At 41.2% G+C, this 21,203-nt stretch overlaps 2 protein-coding genes across 4 annotated transcripts in view; both read right to left on the reverse strand.

Moving 5' to 3' along the window:
* Positions 1–21,203, reverse strand: part of TRPC7 (transient receptor potential cation channel subfamily C member 7) — a 128,200-nt gene that overhangs the window by 43,328 nt on the left and 63,669 nt on the right. For 2 of the 3 annotated variants that reach the window (XM_011362364.1, XM_011362362.1), the window contains 2 exons: positions 10,544–10,708; positions 2,292–2,508 (listed from right to left, as the gene is read on the reverse strand). In XM_011362364.1, the coding sequence (XP_011360666.1) occupies positions 2,292–2,508; positions 10,544–10,708 (382 nt within the window). The remainder of the gene's footprint in view (positions 1–2,291; positions 2,509–10,543; positions 10,709–21,203) is intronic. The other variant, XM_011362366.1, reaches the window with a different exon arrangement.
* LOC105293597 (GTP-binding nuclear protein Ran-like) lies at positions 19,382–20,239 on the reverse strand. Its single transcript, XM_011362361.2, is given in 2 exon segments — positions 19,382–19,909; positions 19,912–20,239. Coding segments are annotated over 2 exon segments (651 nt in total). The 5' UTR covers positions 20,200–20,239; the 3' UTR covers positions 19,382–19,546.

The raw sequence follows: 21,203 nt of genomic DNA on the forward strand, positions 1-21,203 counted from the left end.
GAAACTTAGCTCTGCTTTGATGGGCAGAAGCTGGGACCAAGCTATGAAAGTGTGAACCTCGGTAGCTGGAGATGCATCCCTTTTATTGGGATAATGCTGGTACACATAGGAAGAGAAATATGTGGACTCAGGAAGTCATGGTTCAGTAGGAGCCATTAACCTGTGGCGCATATCCACTTAAAGGGGATATCTGGTGGTACTCAACAGAGTCTTGCACGTGGGCTCCGAATCAGAAAGGGGATGGGTGAGTGACCGGTCACATAAATACTTTGTTTTCTATATAAATCCAATGTATGACCTTTTGTTTTTATTAAAACTGTGTCCTAGTCAGTTTTGGTTGCTGTAACAGAGAGTACCACAGACCGAGTGACTTATAAACAATAGACATTTATTTCTCACAGTTCTGGAGGCTACAAGTCCAAGATCAGGGTACCAGCATGTTTGGGTTCTGGTGAGGACCTCCTCCAGGTTGCAAACTGTTTGCTGTACCCTTACATGGCAGAGAAGGTAAGAGAGCTCTCTGGGATGTCTTTCTTGAGGGCACTAATCCTATTCATGAGGGTTTTACCCTCATGACTTAATCACCCCCAAAGGTTCCCACCTCCTAATACCATCACTTTGGGATTAGGGTTTAGCATATGAATTTTGGAAGAGAGAAACATTCAATCCATTGCAATGTGCCTGATGTTAAAGTCTTAATTTAGTTAAACTGTGGGGAGTGTGCTAGGGAAGATGGAGACAGACTGAACTGTGAAAGTGAGGCCACACAACTCAGTCTGCAGCAGCCTTTAATATCTCTTTCTAACTTTAGTGCCAGTGACTCCGCTAAATGAACCTTTGGTTACATACTTGCCTGTTGATTAAAAGCCCATGGGGAGCATAGTGTGCTTTTCTGCCTCTGCCCTTTGGATCAAATTATTCTTATATCCCTATTGAGAGATCCAGCTTTAAGACCATATTCCTAACTATTTTGTGCTCAGGCATCTATAGGATACTCTCCAGTGGTTCAACTTTTGTGGCTCTCTTAGGTTATATCATTTAATTAGCACAGGCCAAATATTGGGCCATCTTTTCAAGTATTCTTTTGTGATTTGTTGATTGATGGCACAGACACTTTGAATACATTTTGACTCAATGTTTGTGAGCATAAACATAATGAAAATTATACCAATATTGAATTTTTGTCAAGAAAGCAAATCTAGGGTGAATGTCGTTAGGGCAATTTAATTAATTGATAAAATCTTGATACTGCATGGTTACATTTTTTCAATCTTTCCTATTCAGTTTTACTCAAAACATTCTCATCAAATTCAGATCTTTTTGATATAAATTTTTTATGGATCAGGTTTTGGTTATACACAATATCACTGATTATAGCTTTTGCAATTGAAATTATTTCCCTACCAAGTCTGATTTTTTTTTTTACCAGTTTTGAAGTTTCATTGTTTGAAAAATCTATAAAGCATTTCGTTGTGTACAATATTAATCATTGCTGGATTTATTTTACTTGCTTATATCCTCCTAGTAATAGTTCTTATGAGTTAGGCAAATGTGAGATAGTCTTTTTAGCTAGTCAGTGAGGAATGGGAACAATTTCTTTGGCAATTCTAGTGGAGACCTTGGCAGCACAAAATATCACCACAAAGAGGAATTTCACAGCTTCATTACCTTCATTAACATAAATAATGAGAAGATATTACTCTGACTTTTAAGGTTTATATTTATCATCGCAGGGCTACTGTACATCAGTACAAGCAGGCCTCTGCGGTATTGCAGGCTTGGTTTTAGGCCACTGCAATAAAGTGAGTTGTAATCTTTTTGCTGGTGGAGGGTCTTGCCTTCTATTTGTAAAAAAGGTAGCATAAGTGAAGTGCAATAAATTGAGGTATGCCTATATTCAATAATAACAAAAAAATATGCAATTTTATACTCTTTTTCAGAAGCAAAACTTGATTTCTGAAGCTTCCAGGAGACTATATTTAAATGAGGAAAATATGTTTTTGCATGAAAAGTTGCTTTACAATCACAATACACATATTATGAAAAGCACATAATGAAATTTCCTCAAATATCTCCTTTCAAAATTGGGATTTATATTATAGGTCTGTGCATCTTACATATCAGCACATGCAGAAGTTGACTTTGACTTTCTTGTTGGTCAGGCTGGTCATCCACTCACCATTTTGTCTGGCAAAAGTACAGTCAAGGGGAGAGGAATAAGTTCAGAAGTCAGAGTTTAATGCTGTCCTGTTATAATTAGGAGAGAATAAGAGATAGAGTGACTTGCTTACCTAACACCCACTTCATGATGAGCATTTCTGTCCAGGAGAATTGTGTAGTTTTCACTCTGAAGATCTGTTTCGGGTAGTCTGTGAAGGTTTCATTGGGCAGGGTTTTGACGCCTTCAAAGCGGTCTGATGCATTCACAACTAACAATCCCAAGAAGATTGTAAAAGAAACTGCATGGGCTACAAATTTCATGAAAGGGCTCCTCAGGGTTCGTCCTAGCTGGAAACAAAATATGCACAAGACATGTTTTATAAACTAGCAGTTCTAGGTGGGTGCAGGTCTCTCTTTAAAGCATTGCTTTTGCCAAAAGTTGAACCAGATATTGGACAGAAACTGCTAATTGAACCCAGGTAACATTTTCTCTAGAATTTTTATGTGAGATGCTGCTGGACCAAACCTATTTCCTACTGACTTCAATTTTTCCCATTTAGAAAATCTAGTGGGAAAAGAGAAAAGAGTAGAACATACTGACATATGTTACAGTTTGACTGCACAGCTACCCCTAACCACATGGATGTGAATTTTATGACCTTCAAATCTGGGGAAAAGTAATCTGTCTCAATAGTGTTCAGGATTTAAAAAAAAAAAAAAATACTTTTTGGATATATGCTCTGTTGCTCTTTTGGCCATTTTCTTGAGTTGTATACTTAGGTGATTTGTTTCAATGTTTCTTATACTGGTAAATTTATTTAAAGCTGTACATTTCCTGCTTTAGCTGTGGTCCCATAAATTTTGACACATAGCCCTTTCATTGATATTCAGTTATTAAATATTTTATAATTTCCCATTTGATTTCATTTTTAACTCTGAGGTTATTTATAAAACTTTTTTTCTTTGCTTTTAAAAATTATATTTTATTGTCCTCCCTGTTAGGGAGCAAGTGTTGGTCACATTGTTTCTATTCCTGGCATGCCATCCAAAGGCCACTTAGATCTTTGAGGATTAAATTGGAGGCTGCACAGTGAGTCTTTGAACTCACCTAAGCACCAAATCTTACCCCTCGCCCAGCTATACTAGTATGACAAAAGCAAAGAGGGAAGACTTTTCTGAAGCTCAGTTCCTTCTCCAGGGCAGATGTTCACTTATAGCAAGTGACTAGGCAATGGATGTGCACGTTCTGCCTTACTCAGGAGTCCTAGAGTAAAATGTCTCCCAGGAGACGAGTATTGGTTCAGTAAAGATCAATTACAAGGGTTTCTCCAGGTAAAATTTCTCTCATTATGATTATGTTCAGCATAATATTTATAAATCAGATGGCTTGATAATGTTCTTTTAATATGCTTCAGCATGGTAATCATCTACTTTAATCATGCTAGTTATTAGTGTAACATGATTTATTATTATTCTCATGTGTAATAAATCATTAGTGTAACATGATTTATTATTATTCTCATGCTGTAGAACCCACCTATTGAAATTTTTAAAAAATTTTTTATCTTTTTTTAAAAACTGCATCTCAAGTCCAGACGTTGGGCATCCCTGCTTTGTGCTGGAAAAACACCTTTTTAAGGATTCACCTGAATTATCAAATTGTCATATGGCACTATAATAACTTCAGAAATGGAAAATCATGTTTACCCAAAAGCCAGGGGGCCTGCAAACATCTTACAAATGACTTCTTTCTAATGTCGAACTTTACTATTTACAAAATATGGATGGTAGATTATTTTTGGCCATAGGTAGATGTGCTAAATTCAGAATGCAGAGATCAAGGACAAATAAAAATTTAGTAAAAACAGGGAATTAAACCATGTGTCATTTTGATTTATATGATTTCAAATAGCTAGTTTGACTTTTTCAGAATTTTAGTTGACTATGTGAGCATCTTGGATCCCTTTTTCCTAGCCAGAACATTGGGACACTTTGATGTATGCACAAGACATCCTTAAATAGTCATCATGTTGTTTCTTTTCACTGTGTCCTAGCTGGGTTAGCAGTGAGAAGCAAAGAGAAGATTGAGAATGACTGCAGAATGGGGAGTGGGTTGGGAGAGAGGGAAGATCGAAGAGAGGGCAAGGGATACCAGATGTTGTGTGTCCCAGCAGGGTCCCAGGAATGTCAGAAAAAGATGCTGACTATGCAGTTAGACATCACTGTTACGGGATTGATGTCCAAGTTTCCTCGGTCTTTTATCAGTGGGTTCTACATAGCATCTTCCAGTTACTACCTAGATGAGGATATTGGATACCTTCCCATCTTCTCACCTGGATGGAGCACCTGATTGTAGGCATCTACATGCAGCTATACCCAAGCTAGCCTTAGGATTCCTTGGAAGAACTGATTTGAGGAATTTAATGTTCTTTTTGTTACCTCCTTCAAATTGTTATCTTCCGGTAGAAGATGCATCTGTAAAAATTACTATGTATACCACAGACCATAAGAAAAACCCTGATAAGGCCCTGCTATGATTTATAAGGTTTTCTCAGAGCCAGTTCCCACTAGAGAGGAGAAATGAGGTTAGGAATTGATGCTACTTTCCTATTTTTCTTTTGGGCTTGAATATATCTTTTCAACTGATAAAACTTTGATAAAGGTCAGAGGAGATCAAATCATTTCAATAGTTTTTTTCTTTTTCTTTTTTTGTGGCATTTTCTATTTGTCTCACTAAGGTAATTTTTGAAGCAAATTATGCTTGGGAAAACCTCTTTTCACAAGGCTACTGGGTGAGCCAAAAGAAAGGAGAAAAGTCAAATAATATATGCCAGCAGCTCTACGCTGGAAATCATTAAATCTGGGGCCGGTAATAGCGTACATATACAAAGAGATGGAGCTTCAGGAGACATAGGCCTTGGCCTACTCTGACTGGAGTGCAAAACTCAGTCTGAAACTCAGCCTAAACTAAGGGGCTTTGTCATTACTTGGACCTTATGAGCTAAGAACATATCAGGAAATCCAAGCTTGTAGTAGTCTAGTATGGTTTACCCCAAACTTTCTGGGCAATATTCTTTCACTTTGGGGAATATATGAATGTGAGAATACCTGAGCAGTGTTCCTGAATTAGCTCCAAAAGAACTGCATTTATGGGCCCTCAGGGGTGGGCACTTGGTTTTACTGGTTGCCACACTTCCATGTTCCATGTAACCAGGCTCTTAGTAAGCACCTAACTGGGATCTGGTGGCCATATGCCCACAAAATAGGCTTGAACTGCAGTGAAGCACACAGAGAATGTTTCTAGCATCTTTCTCCAGTCGGTACCACATTTGGAGAGTCTGCCTCACCAAATGCCACCCTTACTCTTCAGCAGCGAGCAAGGGCTCAGTGTACAAATTGGAAAGCTGAATGGAGATAAACTTTGGATCAAGTATTCCAAAAAGAAACATGCACATCTTCAAGGATGGAGTGCTTCTCACTTTTCAGAGAGATCCTAGTTAAATTAGTGGCAGATTCCTCAGTATGCTCCCTTCAAAATTCTTATTGAAACTTAGGGCTCAGGAATCTTTCTTTGGGGTGGTGAATCTCCCTAGGTGTCTCTAGTCAGGGTGTTTTCATATTACCATGCGAATCCACCCATAGTCCTAGGGGCTGAAGAGGTGCTGAGTAATAGTGGGATTTCAAAGGTAGGGCTTCTAAGGAAAGAAAAGGAAGGAGTAGCCTTTGTCATATGGTGGTTTTGACTCCTCATTTTTAGAAAAGTCTTGGTAACTCTAAAGATCTTCAGTCCATTTCAAAGTCAGTCAGCAGCTAAAATGTTTACATATAGCATTGAAGGTTGTAATGCTGCCAATGTAACTGGGTTGGGGAGAAGGCTGTGTGTGTGTGTGCATGTGTGTAGTGGTTACAGTTAAGTCTCTGGAGCCAGAGAGCCTAGGTTTAAATTATGACTCCATAGTTTTTGGTAAGTTACTTAATCCCTTTGTGTCTCAGTTTCTTCATCTGTAAAATGGGGATAAAGTAGTACTTAACCACATATTGTTGACATAGGAATGAATTATTTGATACGTACAGAACAGAACAGTGCCTGGCACAAAGGAAACAGTATGTGGCACTGGAGGGCCCCAGGCAGTTTCCCTAACTGAAACTTAAAAGACTCTTGACTCACCCTTGAAAAGTTTATATGTGAGGTTTCACAAAGGGAGACCTACACAGAGTCTTTATGTATTTATGTCACAAGCCCTTTTGGGGTACCAGCTGTGTGCATCATGCTGATGGGCACGAGAGGTGATGGAGATAAAATAAGGTATACAAATTGATCCTTCCTTTAAAAATTGCTAATTTTCTAGTGGGTAGAGACAGGCTAAACACTGTGGTAGGAAATAGATGGAAAGATGAACAGAAAATGTTGCAAGTCTCAGGCTGGGTTAGGTATGAAAGTGATCAGCTTCCTGCTACTCTTAAATTCTGTCTCAACAAGGTGACAGATGATGGACTCTCCTTTTGGATTTGAGGGCAGAGGCTTTTTTAACAAAAGAGTAAAAAATGCTTTATTTCTTGGCACAAATTTCCCCTCACTGGCAATGATTCAAAAACTGCATTGTGATTTTTTTTTTTTTTTTTTTTTTTTTTTAGTGTAGCTCTCTGATAGAGGCAAATGAGGGGGACACAGAGGCTTTTGGAGGCACTGTCCTCTCCTGGTTGGCTCTGAACCACATGAGTTTAGGACCCTTATGTCAAACCACTTTAGCTTTGGCAAGACAAAGCAGGGGTCTTCAAAAAGCTGCGGAGTCATTCATGCCTTCTTCACCAGATGCTTTTGTTTGGGTTGGAGCTGAGGGTTGGGAGCAAGGACTAACACTTTGATATTTCTGCAGACAAGAGTTACATGGCAGTAAGACCAGAGATTGCAGACTATGAAGTCATCAAGTAGGACTAAAGTTCTTTACAGTTTTCTCTGCCTGAGTCCTGGGACTAATTATAAGGGTAATTGAACAGTGAAGGTTAACAGGTACTGGAGGAAGTCAGCTTCTCCTCTCACTCTTTGTAATTAGAACTTGTGCAGTTCCTCAATGCTCTCATGATGCTCACTGTGTCCCAGTCCACTGGCTATAGAGATACTGGGCCCTTGAGAATGACTGTTATTTTTTCAGCTGTTAGATTTTAGCAGGCATACAACCTAAATTATGAGTCAGAATGGCATAGCAAAGGATGGAAGACAGCCTAATGAATCATAAAGGCCCTTTGGCATTGGAGCCCTTGTCTCTGGGAGAAGAGCTCTCTAGGAAAACATCGTGTGGCTAAGAGCCCACCAGCCTCCCAGGGGCTGCCTGATCTCCCCTCCCTCCCTCTCCCTTGTTGGTGTTTACGATGAGAAATGATTTAAAAAATCACTGTTCTCTTTATTGATCCTAACTAACCTGTCCTATGATCCAGACCTGCAGTTATCACCATGTGTACTCATATGTGATTCAGTTGTCCTCTTCAACCACCATATTAGTTGCTGAATTTCTACTGATACCCCTAACCTTATAATCTTATATAATTGACTGTCTTAAGGCCTCTCAGAAAGTTATGTAAAAATAGAATTGACAGCCTTGGGAATTTAAAAGAAAATAAATGATGAGGTCTTTTTGGCAGGCTAATCAAGTAATTTTGGTGTCCCTAATAGTCCCCAGATTAGGACTACTACTATTAGGAAGTAAATGTACCATTTGGTTGGAAGCAGAAATCTCAACATCTGCTAGACATCCATGGACTGTAGCTGGTTGATGAGGTTTAGCAATGAAATTTTATGAATACATTTATTAAAGAATATCAGTCTAATTTCTTTGAGGGAGGTGTAATAAGGTCATTAGAACATGGACTTGCTGGAATCGCACTGGCTTTTTCAAAGAATTACTAGACAAATATAAAGGCAGTGGCCCCTTGGGAGGAAGGATACTGGCATATTAACAGAGTTATCCCTCTGCGCCACTCCTCTTGGGAGGATGTTGTATTCCAGGCAACAAGAGCCTTTAAAGAGGGCTGGTTTCTTCACATGGAAGATGTGACCCCTCTGTAACCCCCGGTGATACAATATCTCTGCCAAACTTAAAAAAGATTTCTAAATGGTGAAAGGAAAGACTAAAGGTATTTTGAATGTTTTATCTGTTCTTTGACTGCCTCAGAGCAAATTTGACAAGCTTTTAATGGTGGACTCTTTCCTTGGAATGAACATTACTACCAAAAATAATTTCATGCTGTAGACTAAGACTTGTCACTCAGCTGTGGACACACCCTCCATTGTGTTGAGCTCAGACTTGCAGCCCAGAAAGTGCACAGAAACCACAATTGGCTTAGTGACCAGCTCCTTTATCTTGAGTGCTCTCTTTTTTAGTCTTACCGAAAGCTCCAGGAGCACCAAATGTTAATCAGACATGTATTTGAACAGAAGAGAAGAAACCCCAAACTGCAGTCATTTCTTCATTTCTTCTAGAATGTTCCAGAAGACTGCTATATGTCTGACTACTACGTTCCACAGTGGCATCAGCCTCCTGGATTTACTGGGCCCCCAGAAAGTCCAAAATTCCCTCCCTCTCCCACACATATGCTTTCCTCCTATCACATCTGCATGATTTGGCTAAGAGTCTTCTCAGAAAAATTAAAAATTTACCAACTGGCATATCATCTCTTTGTGACTATTTCCTCAGGCAGGCAGAGGCAAACCAGTTTTGCTGATGTTGCCTAGTTCCAGTTTCCTAGAAGCTGTCACATTTAGTTTTACTGTAAAGGTGAGGATTTGGCGGTGTTTTCTCCACCAAGTGGTTGTTATTTTAATGATCGAATATCCTAGAAATAGTTTGGGGGCCAGAGAGTGTGGAGACAAGCATCCCTAGTCTTGGCTCTGGGTGACGACAGTGATCTAATTTGCAGTACAAACTAGATAATTCATGTGCCTTAAATGAATGAGCAGCTCTAATCACTCATTGTACTTTTTTTCCTCACTCACTGTACTTATTTTCGGTTCATAATGAAAGACAGAAAAAAATTGTCTTCACCTACATATGTATCATTTGGGGAATTCTGATTTAGAAATCCATGTCATGGTAGACTGCCATAGAAACAAAATCCTCAATAGAGGTAAGGTTCAACACTACAAGTACTCAGTATGAGGACTTTTATTTTTAATACCGTTCTACAGAAGAAAGAGTTTGAGTCCTAACTTTTCTCCATGACACCCTTCTTCTCTAAGGCAGTCAGTTCATTGCCTGCCTGGTTAGGTGGGCTTATCAGCAGCCCTGAAGTCTTGGGCCTATCATCCTGATGTGATTTTCTTTTTGGCAGAGTTGAGAAGAGGATCCATTCACTGATGACAATTTTATTAACTGCATTAGCTGACCAAATTTTCTGTGGAACTAATCTCCCTGTACTCATAATTCTTCTGCTGAATGTTGATTACTTAAGCTCAATTCCCTTTTTAGCATACCACGAGGTAAATGCACCTTTGGAACCTTTAATGACCATCTTAACTCATGAAACATTTCAAAATTTTTACATGGTTTGGTCTATAAGTGCAAACTCTTGCCTGAAGCTGGAGTGACTGCTTGTGCTTTTTATGGTTTTGGATCAAATGCTTGGGCTGTAGGGACGATGGAACAGGAAGTGTGGCAGTTTGGGACCTGCAGGTTCCATTCCCTCTGTTACCAGAGGGCACCAGACACTCACCCTTTCTCGTGAAAAGCTTTGCACCTTTTAAGTTCTTCTCTTTCCTTTGCTGTTTTCCTTCTTGTGACCTAATTAGCTGTCCATGTGCTCCAGAACCCAATCAAGGAAGCCAAGGAAACTGGGAAGATGTTGACATGGGTCTGCAGTGCCCCAGTATGAGCTGCATTTGAGTCTGTCTACTAGTTATTTCTCTTTTCTGAACCCACTTCATTAAGTGTATGTGTCATAATGTAATTGAGGGAATGAAATGAGATATTCCATGAGAAGGGCTTACTTGATGAAAGAAAAGTACTCAATAAATGTTGGCTATTCCTATTGCCATTTATTATGATTATTACTCTGGGTATTATTATTACATGTTTAGGACATTGGATGATGAGAAGAGGAAAAGTACTTTTATTCTCTCTCTAGTCTGCTGTTGATCAGATTAAGATTCACAAGTTTAAAATTTTCCATTTTATCACTTCCCTCACTTTCTCTTTTAAATGATGGTTTAAAAATGCAGATCTTAATATTTTCTCTCTTATGTAGTATTTTACTTTTGCTAGGTATCTCAGAGCTATTTTCCTTAAATGTGGGAAATGATCAGCTGCTTATTTGAACAAAATGGACCTCAGGTCATGCTAAGTAGAGAGAAGAAATAACCGCAAAGACATGCACCTTAAGCAGTCTGTACCTTACTGCACGGAGCAATCCAATAGGCTATGGCCAGAAAAGGGAGGCCTAGGGAGACTCCAAAGACAGCCAGGAATTTCACAGCGATAGACTGTTGACGTAAGCCTGAGAGATTTTCATACCACATGGTAAGCAATTGCTGCTGACAGTTAGGATGAGCAACGAACTGTAAAAACAAAACAAAAACAAAAACAAAACGCAAACAGGAAAATGGCATCGGTAGCACTTGTACAGTAAATGACCTATGAGTAGCTTGAGGCCAAAATGTTCCTCCTGGAGGGTAGCCTGGGCGTTAGAGCAGGAGCATCAGGAGCAGGTACCTGCTGGGTCCTTCTGACTTGGGGATGCTGGGGGTCTTTTGGTGTAGCCAGAGTCCTCACAGGACTGGCTGCATCAGTGCTTGGCAAACTGAGGCCCCAGAAAAGTCTCAGGCATAGAACATGACAGTCAGTTTCTGGGCAAATGGCTTATCTCCAATTCAAGGAGACTTATCTCTGTACAGAGTTCATTTGGGAGGCACCATGAAGAATGGATGGAGCATGAATGGGTTTTTGGAGTCTTACATGGGTTTGAATTTTGTTTCAACTATTTACTAGCTACAGGACCATGGGCTAGCTACTTAACCTCTCTGAGCCTCAATACTGTCATCTGCAAAACAGTTTGTCATATTGTCTTGTAAGATTAAATGAGATATTGTCGAAAGCTTCCCCTCTCTGTTTCTATGTAGTCTTCAAAAAAGTGCTTGCAATATTTTTGGAGAACATATTAACAGCTCCTCTGTATTTCCCCACTAGATTTCAGTGGTGTTTGGCTCGAGTCCATGGAGCTCTTTGTGGCATGCTGGAGCACTGACACATTGTATTCCCCATTCGGTAGCTTCTGACCACAACCTTCCTCTGTTGGAACTGCCCTGCCTAATACCCAGGTTACAAGGACCTGTTATGGCCATTTTGTATTGTTGACATCACCCCTCTGGGTAGAGCTCATTGGACTGGGGGTGGAACCTTGATTTTAACTGGGCCCATAAGGTTTTCTCACCTGGATATTTGAGACTATGATGGAGAGAGAGGCAATCTGTTTACTTACAGGGGAGTTAACATGTAACCTTGGGAAATCTGGGCAGACATCTTGCACTCTGTGGACTAAACCAGTTAAACCAGTAGCAAACCAGTTAAACCAGTTAAGAGAGATAGAAGAATAGAGTTGTGTAGAAAGAGACTCAAATAGTGTCCAACCCTCTCTGGAGCCCAGCTTTACTCTGCGTATGTGATACATGAGACACACCTGGATTCATGTGCAACATCTTCCTTTTTCTGCTTGATCCAGCAAGCTGACATGAGTTGCTGCAACCACACATTCTCTTTCTGCAAGTATTTGGTGTTGCTTGGACATTTGTTAGTTGATTCTGAGTCCTGGCCAGTGTTAAACTGGCAATAAGCAATATTTAAGTAAAATTTATGGGAATACAGTTTACATTTGTGAGAATTATATTCATTCACTTATTTTCCCCCTTCCCCCTGTGACAGGAGAAAGCCATTATTTTTGCCTTTGGCACCCCTGCTCCTCAGCCCTTCTTAGGATAATTTGCATAGGAGCTGGGAACCATGGACTAGAGCAGGTAGATGGGGCATTCTTCAAAGGGATTGACTTTTCATCTGATAACCCTGGAGCATAACATGCCAATTTTCATCCCATTTGTTCTGTTGGATATTAAGGGGACATATACAGTGATTCGCAGGAAATGCAAGATTCCCTTTTCATTATCAGAACAATATAAATAGAACTGTTTTTAAAAATTCTCAATGCAGATGGCAGCATGTTTTTGTTTCCAGTTTCTGGGAAATCATGGCAGCAGCCAAATGATCTGTAAGGACATCAAAGGTTTATTTGGTCCTGCAGCAGCCCCTGATAATACTATTATTTAGACATTAGCTGCAAATGAGGCTTTTTTGTGGGGTAGCATTGTAGCAACCATTGCTATCTTGCCCTCCAAGAACAAGAGCAGCAGATTCTCCTCAGCCCAGGTGGGAACCCCAGGCCAGTGGGCAACATGCTTTTCTGTGCTCTTTCTGGCTCAGAGCAAAGTGGAGCAAGCGACGAATCACAGGAATGTTTCAGTAATTCTCAGAGCCTGCTTACAACACAGGTCCCACAGAGGGATGGCAGGTGGGCGTGGGGGACAGTCAGTTTTGTTTTTCAACGGTCAGCCTTCTCTGGGTGCTGCAGTGGCCCTGCTCTGGAGAAACAATTCCATTAGAAAGTGGGACATAGGCCCATAAAATAGCAGAAGACCACTTGGCTGACCATGTGGCTCACCCTGTGGCTTACTGTACCGTAACTGCTCTGGCAGGACTCTCCTCTCATCCCCTCCATCGGCCTCTTTGTCTATATTGGGGAGAGTTCATCCTTGCTGCTTCTGCCATCTCCTACAGACAAGTCAGCAAAACAGACTGGGCAGCAGAGCTGGAGGGGAGGAAGTTCTGAGAGAGAACACAGTGGGAACTGTTTCCACTTGCTCTTGCCTGCTTCAGATGAAGACTAAAACAAGGGCGTTCTCTTGAGACTGAGTCTGCCTCTGATTAGACCTTTGCTAATTTCTACAGTTATATTTCTTCCTCCATATAAAGAAACCTAGCTGTGTATTCATAGACAGACTTTATACTGTAGTACTCCTGGAAAACTGACAGCCGCTGATAGCCAAAGCCTGTATATTTGTTTGTTTTTACATGGGCGCTTTTCTGTATTTGTGGCGGGCCTTTGAAGATAACTTCATGACATATAGTTCAATGTATATGAAAGGATTTTTTTTCTACTGTGCTTTTGAAGCACAGAGAAATATCCCTAACCCAAGGAAGATGAGAGTAACGTGAAGCATGCCATCAAGACAAAGAACACCCTAACCAAAAAGGCACTCAGCCATGGAACCAAGATGTGAAGAACTCCTGGGGGCAGGGCAAGGGAGGGTTTTCAAAAGCAAGGTCAGAGAGGAACCAATGGAAGAAAATCACAATGGGAACTGCTTTCTTTGGCATCTAGCTCACATAAAAGATGAAGTGTTCAAAGGCTGGATGACACCAAGAGCCTTGCCCAGGCCATTCCTACCCCTGATTCCTGTCTCAGTCCCATTCTGGACTGAGAGCATGATACACTTTTATAAAAATTCTTTAAGGGAGGAACTTAATCACCAGCTCAGTTTTCCCAAGGACATGATTCATACTCTTCATAGGAGGGAGTTTGTAATGGCCTGGAGCTGAGAATCTGTTAGGTAGGCGTACATGGAGCTGAGCAAACTTTTAAGAGAATGTAAATTAAACCACATCCACCATTGGGATGGACTGTTCATAAAACTAGGTTGTGGGGGCAGAGGAGCTAAGAGAAGTTAAATTGCAAAGAGAGAGAGGTGAGAGGCAAATTCCGTGTAATGGAAAAGGCGAGTGGGTGGATGAGCCAGACTGGAAAACAGGACCCAAGAGTCAGGAGGGGCCAGAATTTATGTGGCTACTGGTTCTTGAATCCATCCCAAGCCAGTTATCCTGGAGGCATGTTTGACCATGGTTAATAGAACAACATTTCTACTCAAAGTTAGTTTTCTGTTAATATCTCAACTAAACTTGTTCCTCCCAGCCCTGGTGACATAGTGAGAATACAGTGCTGGCATATGGGAACTCTTGGGCATATTGGCAAAATATTGGCTGCTACTTTGCTTTTAATTAATTGATGAGCCATTATTTTTCTTTTATAGCCCAAAGGAAAATTATCCCTTTCACTCTATTCTCTGCTTTATATTCATTCACAAGGAAATATCTGAAGTTTTAGGAACTTGTCAAAGAGCTATAAACATTCCTTCACTAACTCTTGAATATTTTTAGGGCTGTTTCATGGGATGTTAACATCCTTGGGCCAGATATTCACATTACAACAGGGCCTAAGACTTTGCTGTTGGAGGAGAGTGATTAAGTGCATAGACTGGTACAAGGCTGCCTGGGTTTAAGTCCTGGCCCTGTCACGTGCTGGCCTTATGTTCTTAGGTCACTGACTCTTTCTTTGCTTAGCTTCTCTCTTCTTCAAAAGGCTAATAATGAGGATTAACTGAGTTAATATTTGTAAAGTACTGAGAACAGTACTGATGAATAAAATGAGCCCATGACTCTCCTTTCCTTGCCCATTTTTTTCTTTACCTCTTTCTCTTATTTCTCTTTGTTTTCCTCTTTTTTCTCCCTTCACTTCCTACAGCTCTCTCCCAACCTCCTGCCTTTCTTCTGACCTCCATGATTTTTGAAGCGGTGGTGCCTTTGGAAAGGGCCATGTAGCCTAACCAGGTGAGTTATGCCACCCCCTATCCAGCTGCTCCTTCCTCATCCTCCACTGAAGGTGCAGCTTGATTTTTCCAGGCAGTTAGCTCAAAATGGGCTGGTCTCTGCTAGGTCAGTCATGGTCACCGTCAAGTCTTTTCAGCTACACGCTGATATCCTTTGATGATTATGGAGCACTTCGTCAGTGAGGAGCAGTGCAGGCGACTGAGCCTGCAGAGGGCACTTCTCTCTCGGTAGTGCCCCTCCACCCTCTTAAAAGCTGTTAAGTTCTGCATTTTGGGGGAAAAGGGAAAGAGGACTACATTTGAGGTCAGAGGCTTCGAGGCTGTGTGATTTCCATATCCCTTAAGCACAGATTTTTCTGTCTAACACTAGGCCTCATTTACAGAATAATAATAAGATGTGGCAGTGTGTGATTTGATAAGCAGAAGAATAACTTAGCTGGAGAAAAATTTATGAAATCCAATGCTTATAGAGAAAATGACTTTCTTTTACACAGATAAACCTTCAAAGGCCCCCACCGGTGTCTGATGTGACTGTGGTTAAGGTTTCTCATTTAGCTCATTTGCACACCACCAGCAATTGTTATAGAAATCTTCCCCCCCCCCCCCCCCCCCCGAAACTGTCTACACAGGAAAAGGAAGACAGACACTATACCAATCATCAAGTGGCTTTTCTTGGTGTAGACAGTCTGAATTAGAATAATTCTGTGGTGCCATTTCCTATCTGGAGCATCTCATAGGATTGGGTTCAGTGGTGCTAATATGTTTCCTCCCATTTTATATTGGCAAAGCTCTCAAGTCATGGAAGTTGAGGAGAGAAGGAGAGAAATGGAAATGTCACGCCTTTACAAGTTTGGTTTGTAGGTTCATTCACTCATTCATTCAGCATACTTTTCCTCAGTCTGTTCTCATTATGCATTGTGCTCAGCATTGGAAATACAGAGAGAAGTTACGGTTCTTATCCACATGGTGCTTTCAGCTCCATGACTCGAGATAGAATGGGACTTAACACACTGCCAATTCTAGAGTAGGCCCTCCGTGTTAGGTGATTGAATGAATATTGAATGTTTGTCCCATCAGTAGGTGCACTTAGTGTGCTTTCTCCTGGGTCCCTCTTCCTTGTGAGACTACTACTGCAAGCCCCACATCCTTGGCACAGCTAGTTGCTTTGCTTCCATTGATAACCTTCCAACTGCTCTTCTCTGTGCTGGCAATTAGCAGAGTGGTTACACGCACAGACTCTGAGGCTGGACCATCCAGGTTCAAATCCCTAGCCGTATGACTCTGGGCAAGCTCCTTCACTGTTCCTAGCTTCATGATCCATGAGAGGGGAAAATGTGTGTTGGATGCTCAGCACATGGCCTGGTGCTTAGTATTTAAATGGACATTGGCATTACTGCTGCTGCTGTTCCTGCTCCCGCTTCTATTCACCCTCCAGGGCCATCTAAATCGATCTTCTCTTCGCTGAGTTTATGCCATCAGCAGAGTGCTGAGTGGTCATGGTGTTTTTAGAGTTAAGCATTCCTGAAGAACTTAATGTGCTTGATTACAATAAAAAAGAACCCAGAAATTGCCATTGTTTTATTAAGTTTTAAATCACTAGATCATTCTGCTGTGGGGCTGACATTGTCACTATGCTCATCGATTTTATTTAGCCATGCAGCTCCCGAGTGGCCACCACAAGAGGATAATCCATGATATTTCTGGGTAGATGGTGATGGGGAGTGAGAAGAGAAAGGTGTGGAGCTAGGAGCTTTGGGTGGGGAACCCAAACGATCATACCTCTTTCACAGAGCCTGTAAACATGGGCACTAGACAAGTAAAGTTTTAAAGGAACATCTTGATCTCTGACTTCCTTCTACAAAGTAAAGTTTTAAAGTCACAGCTTGATTGTTTCTACTGTTAATAATTAAAGATGTATACTATATGAAGGAACTTTAATTATATTATCTATAATCTTCATAATAACCCTCCCCAAAATGAATGTATTATCTACATCCTCATATTATCACCCCCATCTTGCAGTTGAGGAAACTGAGTCTGAGTTAGCTCAAGTTGCCCATAGTCCCACAGAGAGAAAGTGATGCAGTCAGGATTCCAACTCAAGTCTGATTTCAAAGCCTGAGGTATTTCCATTCCAGTAAGCTCCCTCTGGAATTCTCTTGATTCCGCTGGCTGGACTTTAGCCCTTCCTGGTCTTAGTTCTTTGTCATAAATAAAGCATTAAAAAGCAAACATTTATCGGGCTCTCATATGGATTAGGTCCTGGGCTGAGCATATTATGGACATTTTCTTATTTAATCCTCGTTACACAATTAGGTGAGAACTGTTATGCCCATTATAAAGCTAATGGTACTGTGACTGTTCAGATCTGACTCCACAGCAAACATTCTTAACTACTTCTTTTTATTGCCTCTTCCATCTGAAGTTTCCTGCATCTTTTCTGGGTCATGTCACTGTCTCATTCTGTCTGCCAAGCAGGAGGGTATCTTTGTGAACCTACAGATTTCAGATGTGCCACAGAGATACTCATATGGTTTTCCAGTCAGAGTTCTGGAAAACTGTGGCAGTGGTCTGTGACCACTTGGGAAGGACAACTGATCTCTGACTTCCTTCTTCAGACCAGTAGAGGTTCCATGCTAATCCCACACCCACTGCATTTGTACTTTTTGGGATAGATAGAAGGATGGAGGCATAGCTGGAAGGGATTTTAGTTGGGGAGGAAGGAAGCAAGTCAAAGGGAATGAAAGGAAGGTAAAAAAATGAGAATAACAGAGCAAAGGAAGGGACAGTAGGCGGTAGAATTTAAAACCTGACTTCCAGCTGCTGTTACAACTTGATTTCTACTGTTTTCCTTCCCATCCTTGGTCTCTGGCCAGGTTCCAGCAAGGCTATTCTCAGAGCATGCCCAAGCTTGACTCTCCGAGCCTCTACTCAAGGTATCTCTTGCTACCTGGAATGCCTTGTTTCTCATCTCTATGTATCCAAATTTTGTCTAACTCAATAACTGTATCTTACATGAAACCTTACCCTCCGCACTCAAGTGCAAATCTCTCTTTCCTCTCATGAAATTCTTAGTGTCATAGCTATATGCCTGCATGATTCTCTGCCAGGATAAAACTCCTGGAGGGCTCCTATGGCCCATAGTGTGGTGCTCAGTAAGTGAGTTCTCAGGCAACACTGTTTGAGTAAATAGTGCAGCTAGAAGTTCTCTATGTTCAGACTGCAAACCTCATGCCATCTGTAGGACCAGAGTGCCCTTTCTTACTCGTAGTCCTGTGGTGTGGCAGATCCCAGCACTCTGACCATATCACCACATCTGGAAGAGGCACGTGGGTACCAGAAGCTGAACGTTTGCTTGCTTTCCTGGAGACTTGATGAATAGGTACATGACTGAGTGCATGTCTCCACCGAATTTATTTTCACCTCTGAGATGTGCTAGGAGATTGAAAAACAATGACCAACTTCCTTCATTCTCAAAGGCAGTTGAGCTAGGACTTTAAAGATCTCACCAGGAAAAAAAAAATTTATACCATCATCTGAAAGTGTTACCCAAGAACCAAGCCAAGAAGGAGGCCAGGGATTGGAGCTCAGCTCAAGAGGACTTTTGGTTCTTTGTTTCATATGCATTGCCTTGGCACACTGCCTCCCTCTCCTCACCTTTTCACAGCACCACCTTTAAAATTTTTCATTTTCTGACCATCCAAATCTTTTAGACACCCCCTTCAGTGCTGGGAGCTTCCATTTGCATGCCTGTACAGGTGTCTCTCACTTAATTCATTCCTCCCCTATCTCCTCTTCTAGTGTGCACCCGCAAGCCCAACCAACCCTGGCATACTTCTTAGTTATTTTCACAGCCAAGGGTCCTGCCAGGCATCTGCTCACTGAACCATCCTGGAAGTCTGCTGGGTGGCAAGAGAAGGTGGGCACATCTGAAGGCTCTTCACTCCCATGGAGATTTGATGTCATCTATTACATGAGTAGCTTGCTCTGCTTTCCCAAAGACAGCTCTCTGTCCCTGTTTCCCAGGGACAGCAGGGCATGTTCCCAAACGTGGACCATGTAGCCCCCTGCCCATGTTCAAGGAGGGTTCATTCTACTTCTCTCTGGTTCAAATCCTAATAGGCCTTTGAGATCCAACCTTCCACTTTAAAGTCCTACCAGGTCCCTTAGGCGCCCCCCACACCCTTCCGCCCTAAGAGGTCTTGGACTCATCTACGTCTTATTCTGTGGTCCACTTACTTGGCAATCATGGCTCATGGCCAGGTTGTGCATAGCTGTACTGTTGTGTGTACATCTGATCTCGTCTGCTGGTTTTTTGTTTGTTTGTTTGTTTGTTTTTTAGATATTTGAAATACAACTTTATTCTGATTCTAAATGTAAAAGAATGGGAATAATAGTAACAAACAAGGTTTCACCACTGAGTATTGTGATGTGACTGTAGCAGTCTTATATTTGACAATAAGGAAACAACTGCGTTCCAAAACAGCTAAATATGCAGGTCCAAAAAATGAAGAGTTTTTAAACTGCCACATTCACTCCGAAGCCCATTCATCTCCTTCAGCATCCCAGATTAAGCACATGTTCTGCTTAGCTATATAACAAAGTGGCAAACACCTGCACCACTGACATCACAGGACGTCTGCCTATAAAACTAGACTTTTGACGCTGGGTTCCAGCTTCACTTTTTCACAGGTTGTCATCCTCATCCAGCAGAGAAGTTGTCTGAGCAACCTCTAGATCATGCTCATACTGTGCTGCCAAAGCTGGGTTCATGACAACCTCTGGTGGGGCGAGAGCAGGCATGGCAACAAACTCCAAGTCAGGGTCTTCAATTAGTTTTCTAGCAAGCCAAAGGAAGGGCTTTTCAAAGTTGTAGTTGCTTTTGGCAGAAATGTCATAGTGCTGCAGATTCTTCTTTCGGTGGATGACAATTGATTTTGTCTTAACTTTCCTGTCCCTAATATCCACTTTGTTGTCACACAACGCGATAGGGATGTTTTCACATACTTGTACCAGATCTCTATGCCAATTAGGCACATGCTTATGTGCCTAACTTCTGAAGTTACATCAAACATTATAATGGCACATAGGGCTTGAATGTAATAGCCATCTCTCAGTCCACCAAACTTCTCCTGACCAGCTGTGTCCCACACATTGAACTTGATAGGTCCTCTGTTGGTGCAGAACACAAGGGGATGTACCTCGACGCCCAAGGTAGCTACATACTTCTCAGATTCACCAGTCAGATGACGTTTCACAAATGTTGATTTTCCAGTCCCACCATCACCAACCAATATAAGTTTGAACTGAACTTGGGGTTCTCCTTGGGCAGCCATCATGATGTTACTTCCAGAAATGTCTCCGGGCTTGCCTGACTGAGCTCTTCTGCTGTTTTTAAGCTCTTCAAGGGAACTAACTATCTTTGCATTCCCAAGTTTGCAGCTTTTGCACATAGTAGGTGCTCTATATACATCTGTTGAGTGATAAATTGTATGCTTTTCCAAAGCCTCAGAGGTTTGCTCCATGATTTTCTGTGACTCATCACCCCAGAATATTTTCTAAATCTAACAAATCCTCTATTACTCAGGGTCTGATGAGCACTTAACTGCCTTCACATCTTTACTAGAGAGCAGACAGGGAGAAGTGATGAAAACTCAACCAGGATTTTCTTGTGGAGGAGAAGATTGAAATGTGAGGCTAAAATAGGATTTGAGGATTATCTTTTAGATTGGATGAAGATAGTTTAATTTCTACTTATGCCATTACCACTGCAAACTGACATCAATCCAGAAAATATTTAATGAGTATTATTATTATCATTATAAAGAATAGCTAATGTTTATTGAGTACCTATTCTGTATCAGATTCTGTGTTTAACAGACACCACATTATTTAACCCTCACATCAGTTAATTGAGATGGGTATTATTATATCCTTAATTTAAATATGGAAGCCTGAGACACAAAGAAATTAAATAAGTCACGTATAATCACAAAGGTGATTATGACAGGTTTTGGACTTGAATACAGGTCAATGTGACTTCAAGGACAAGTTTTGAACTATTATCCTGTATTTCTACAAGGTAGTTTAAAAATCAGACAGACAAGACAAATCATGAGGGACCACAGTGATTTCTCCAAGCCCACAGAGGCCAGGAGACCTCAGTTTTAAGATGCTGTTAGAACTCTCATTTCTCTGTGCTTCTGCATGTGGGCCAGCCAAGTCCCAGTGGAGATCAAAGTCAGGAGCATACAAGGGGAAGGGCTCAAAGCCAGTTTCCTCGACAACTTCCATCTCTTTAAAAGGAGTGAGTCATCATTCTAAAGATGAAATCCTGAGTTCT

This window comes from Pteropus vampyrus, unplaced genomic scaffold, assembly GCF_000151845.1.
Source record: "Pteropus vampyrus isolate Shadow unplaced genomic scaffold, Pvam_2.0 Scaffold74, whole genome shotgun sequence".
In the NCBI taxonomy this organism is placed as follows: Eukaryota; Metazoa; Chordata; class Mammalia; order Chiroptera; family Pteropodidae; genus Pteropus; species Pteropus vampyrus.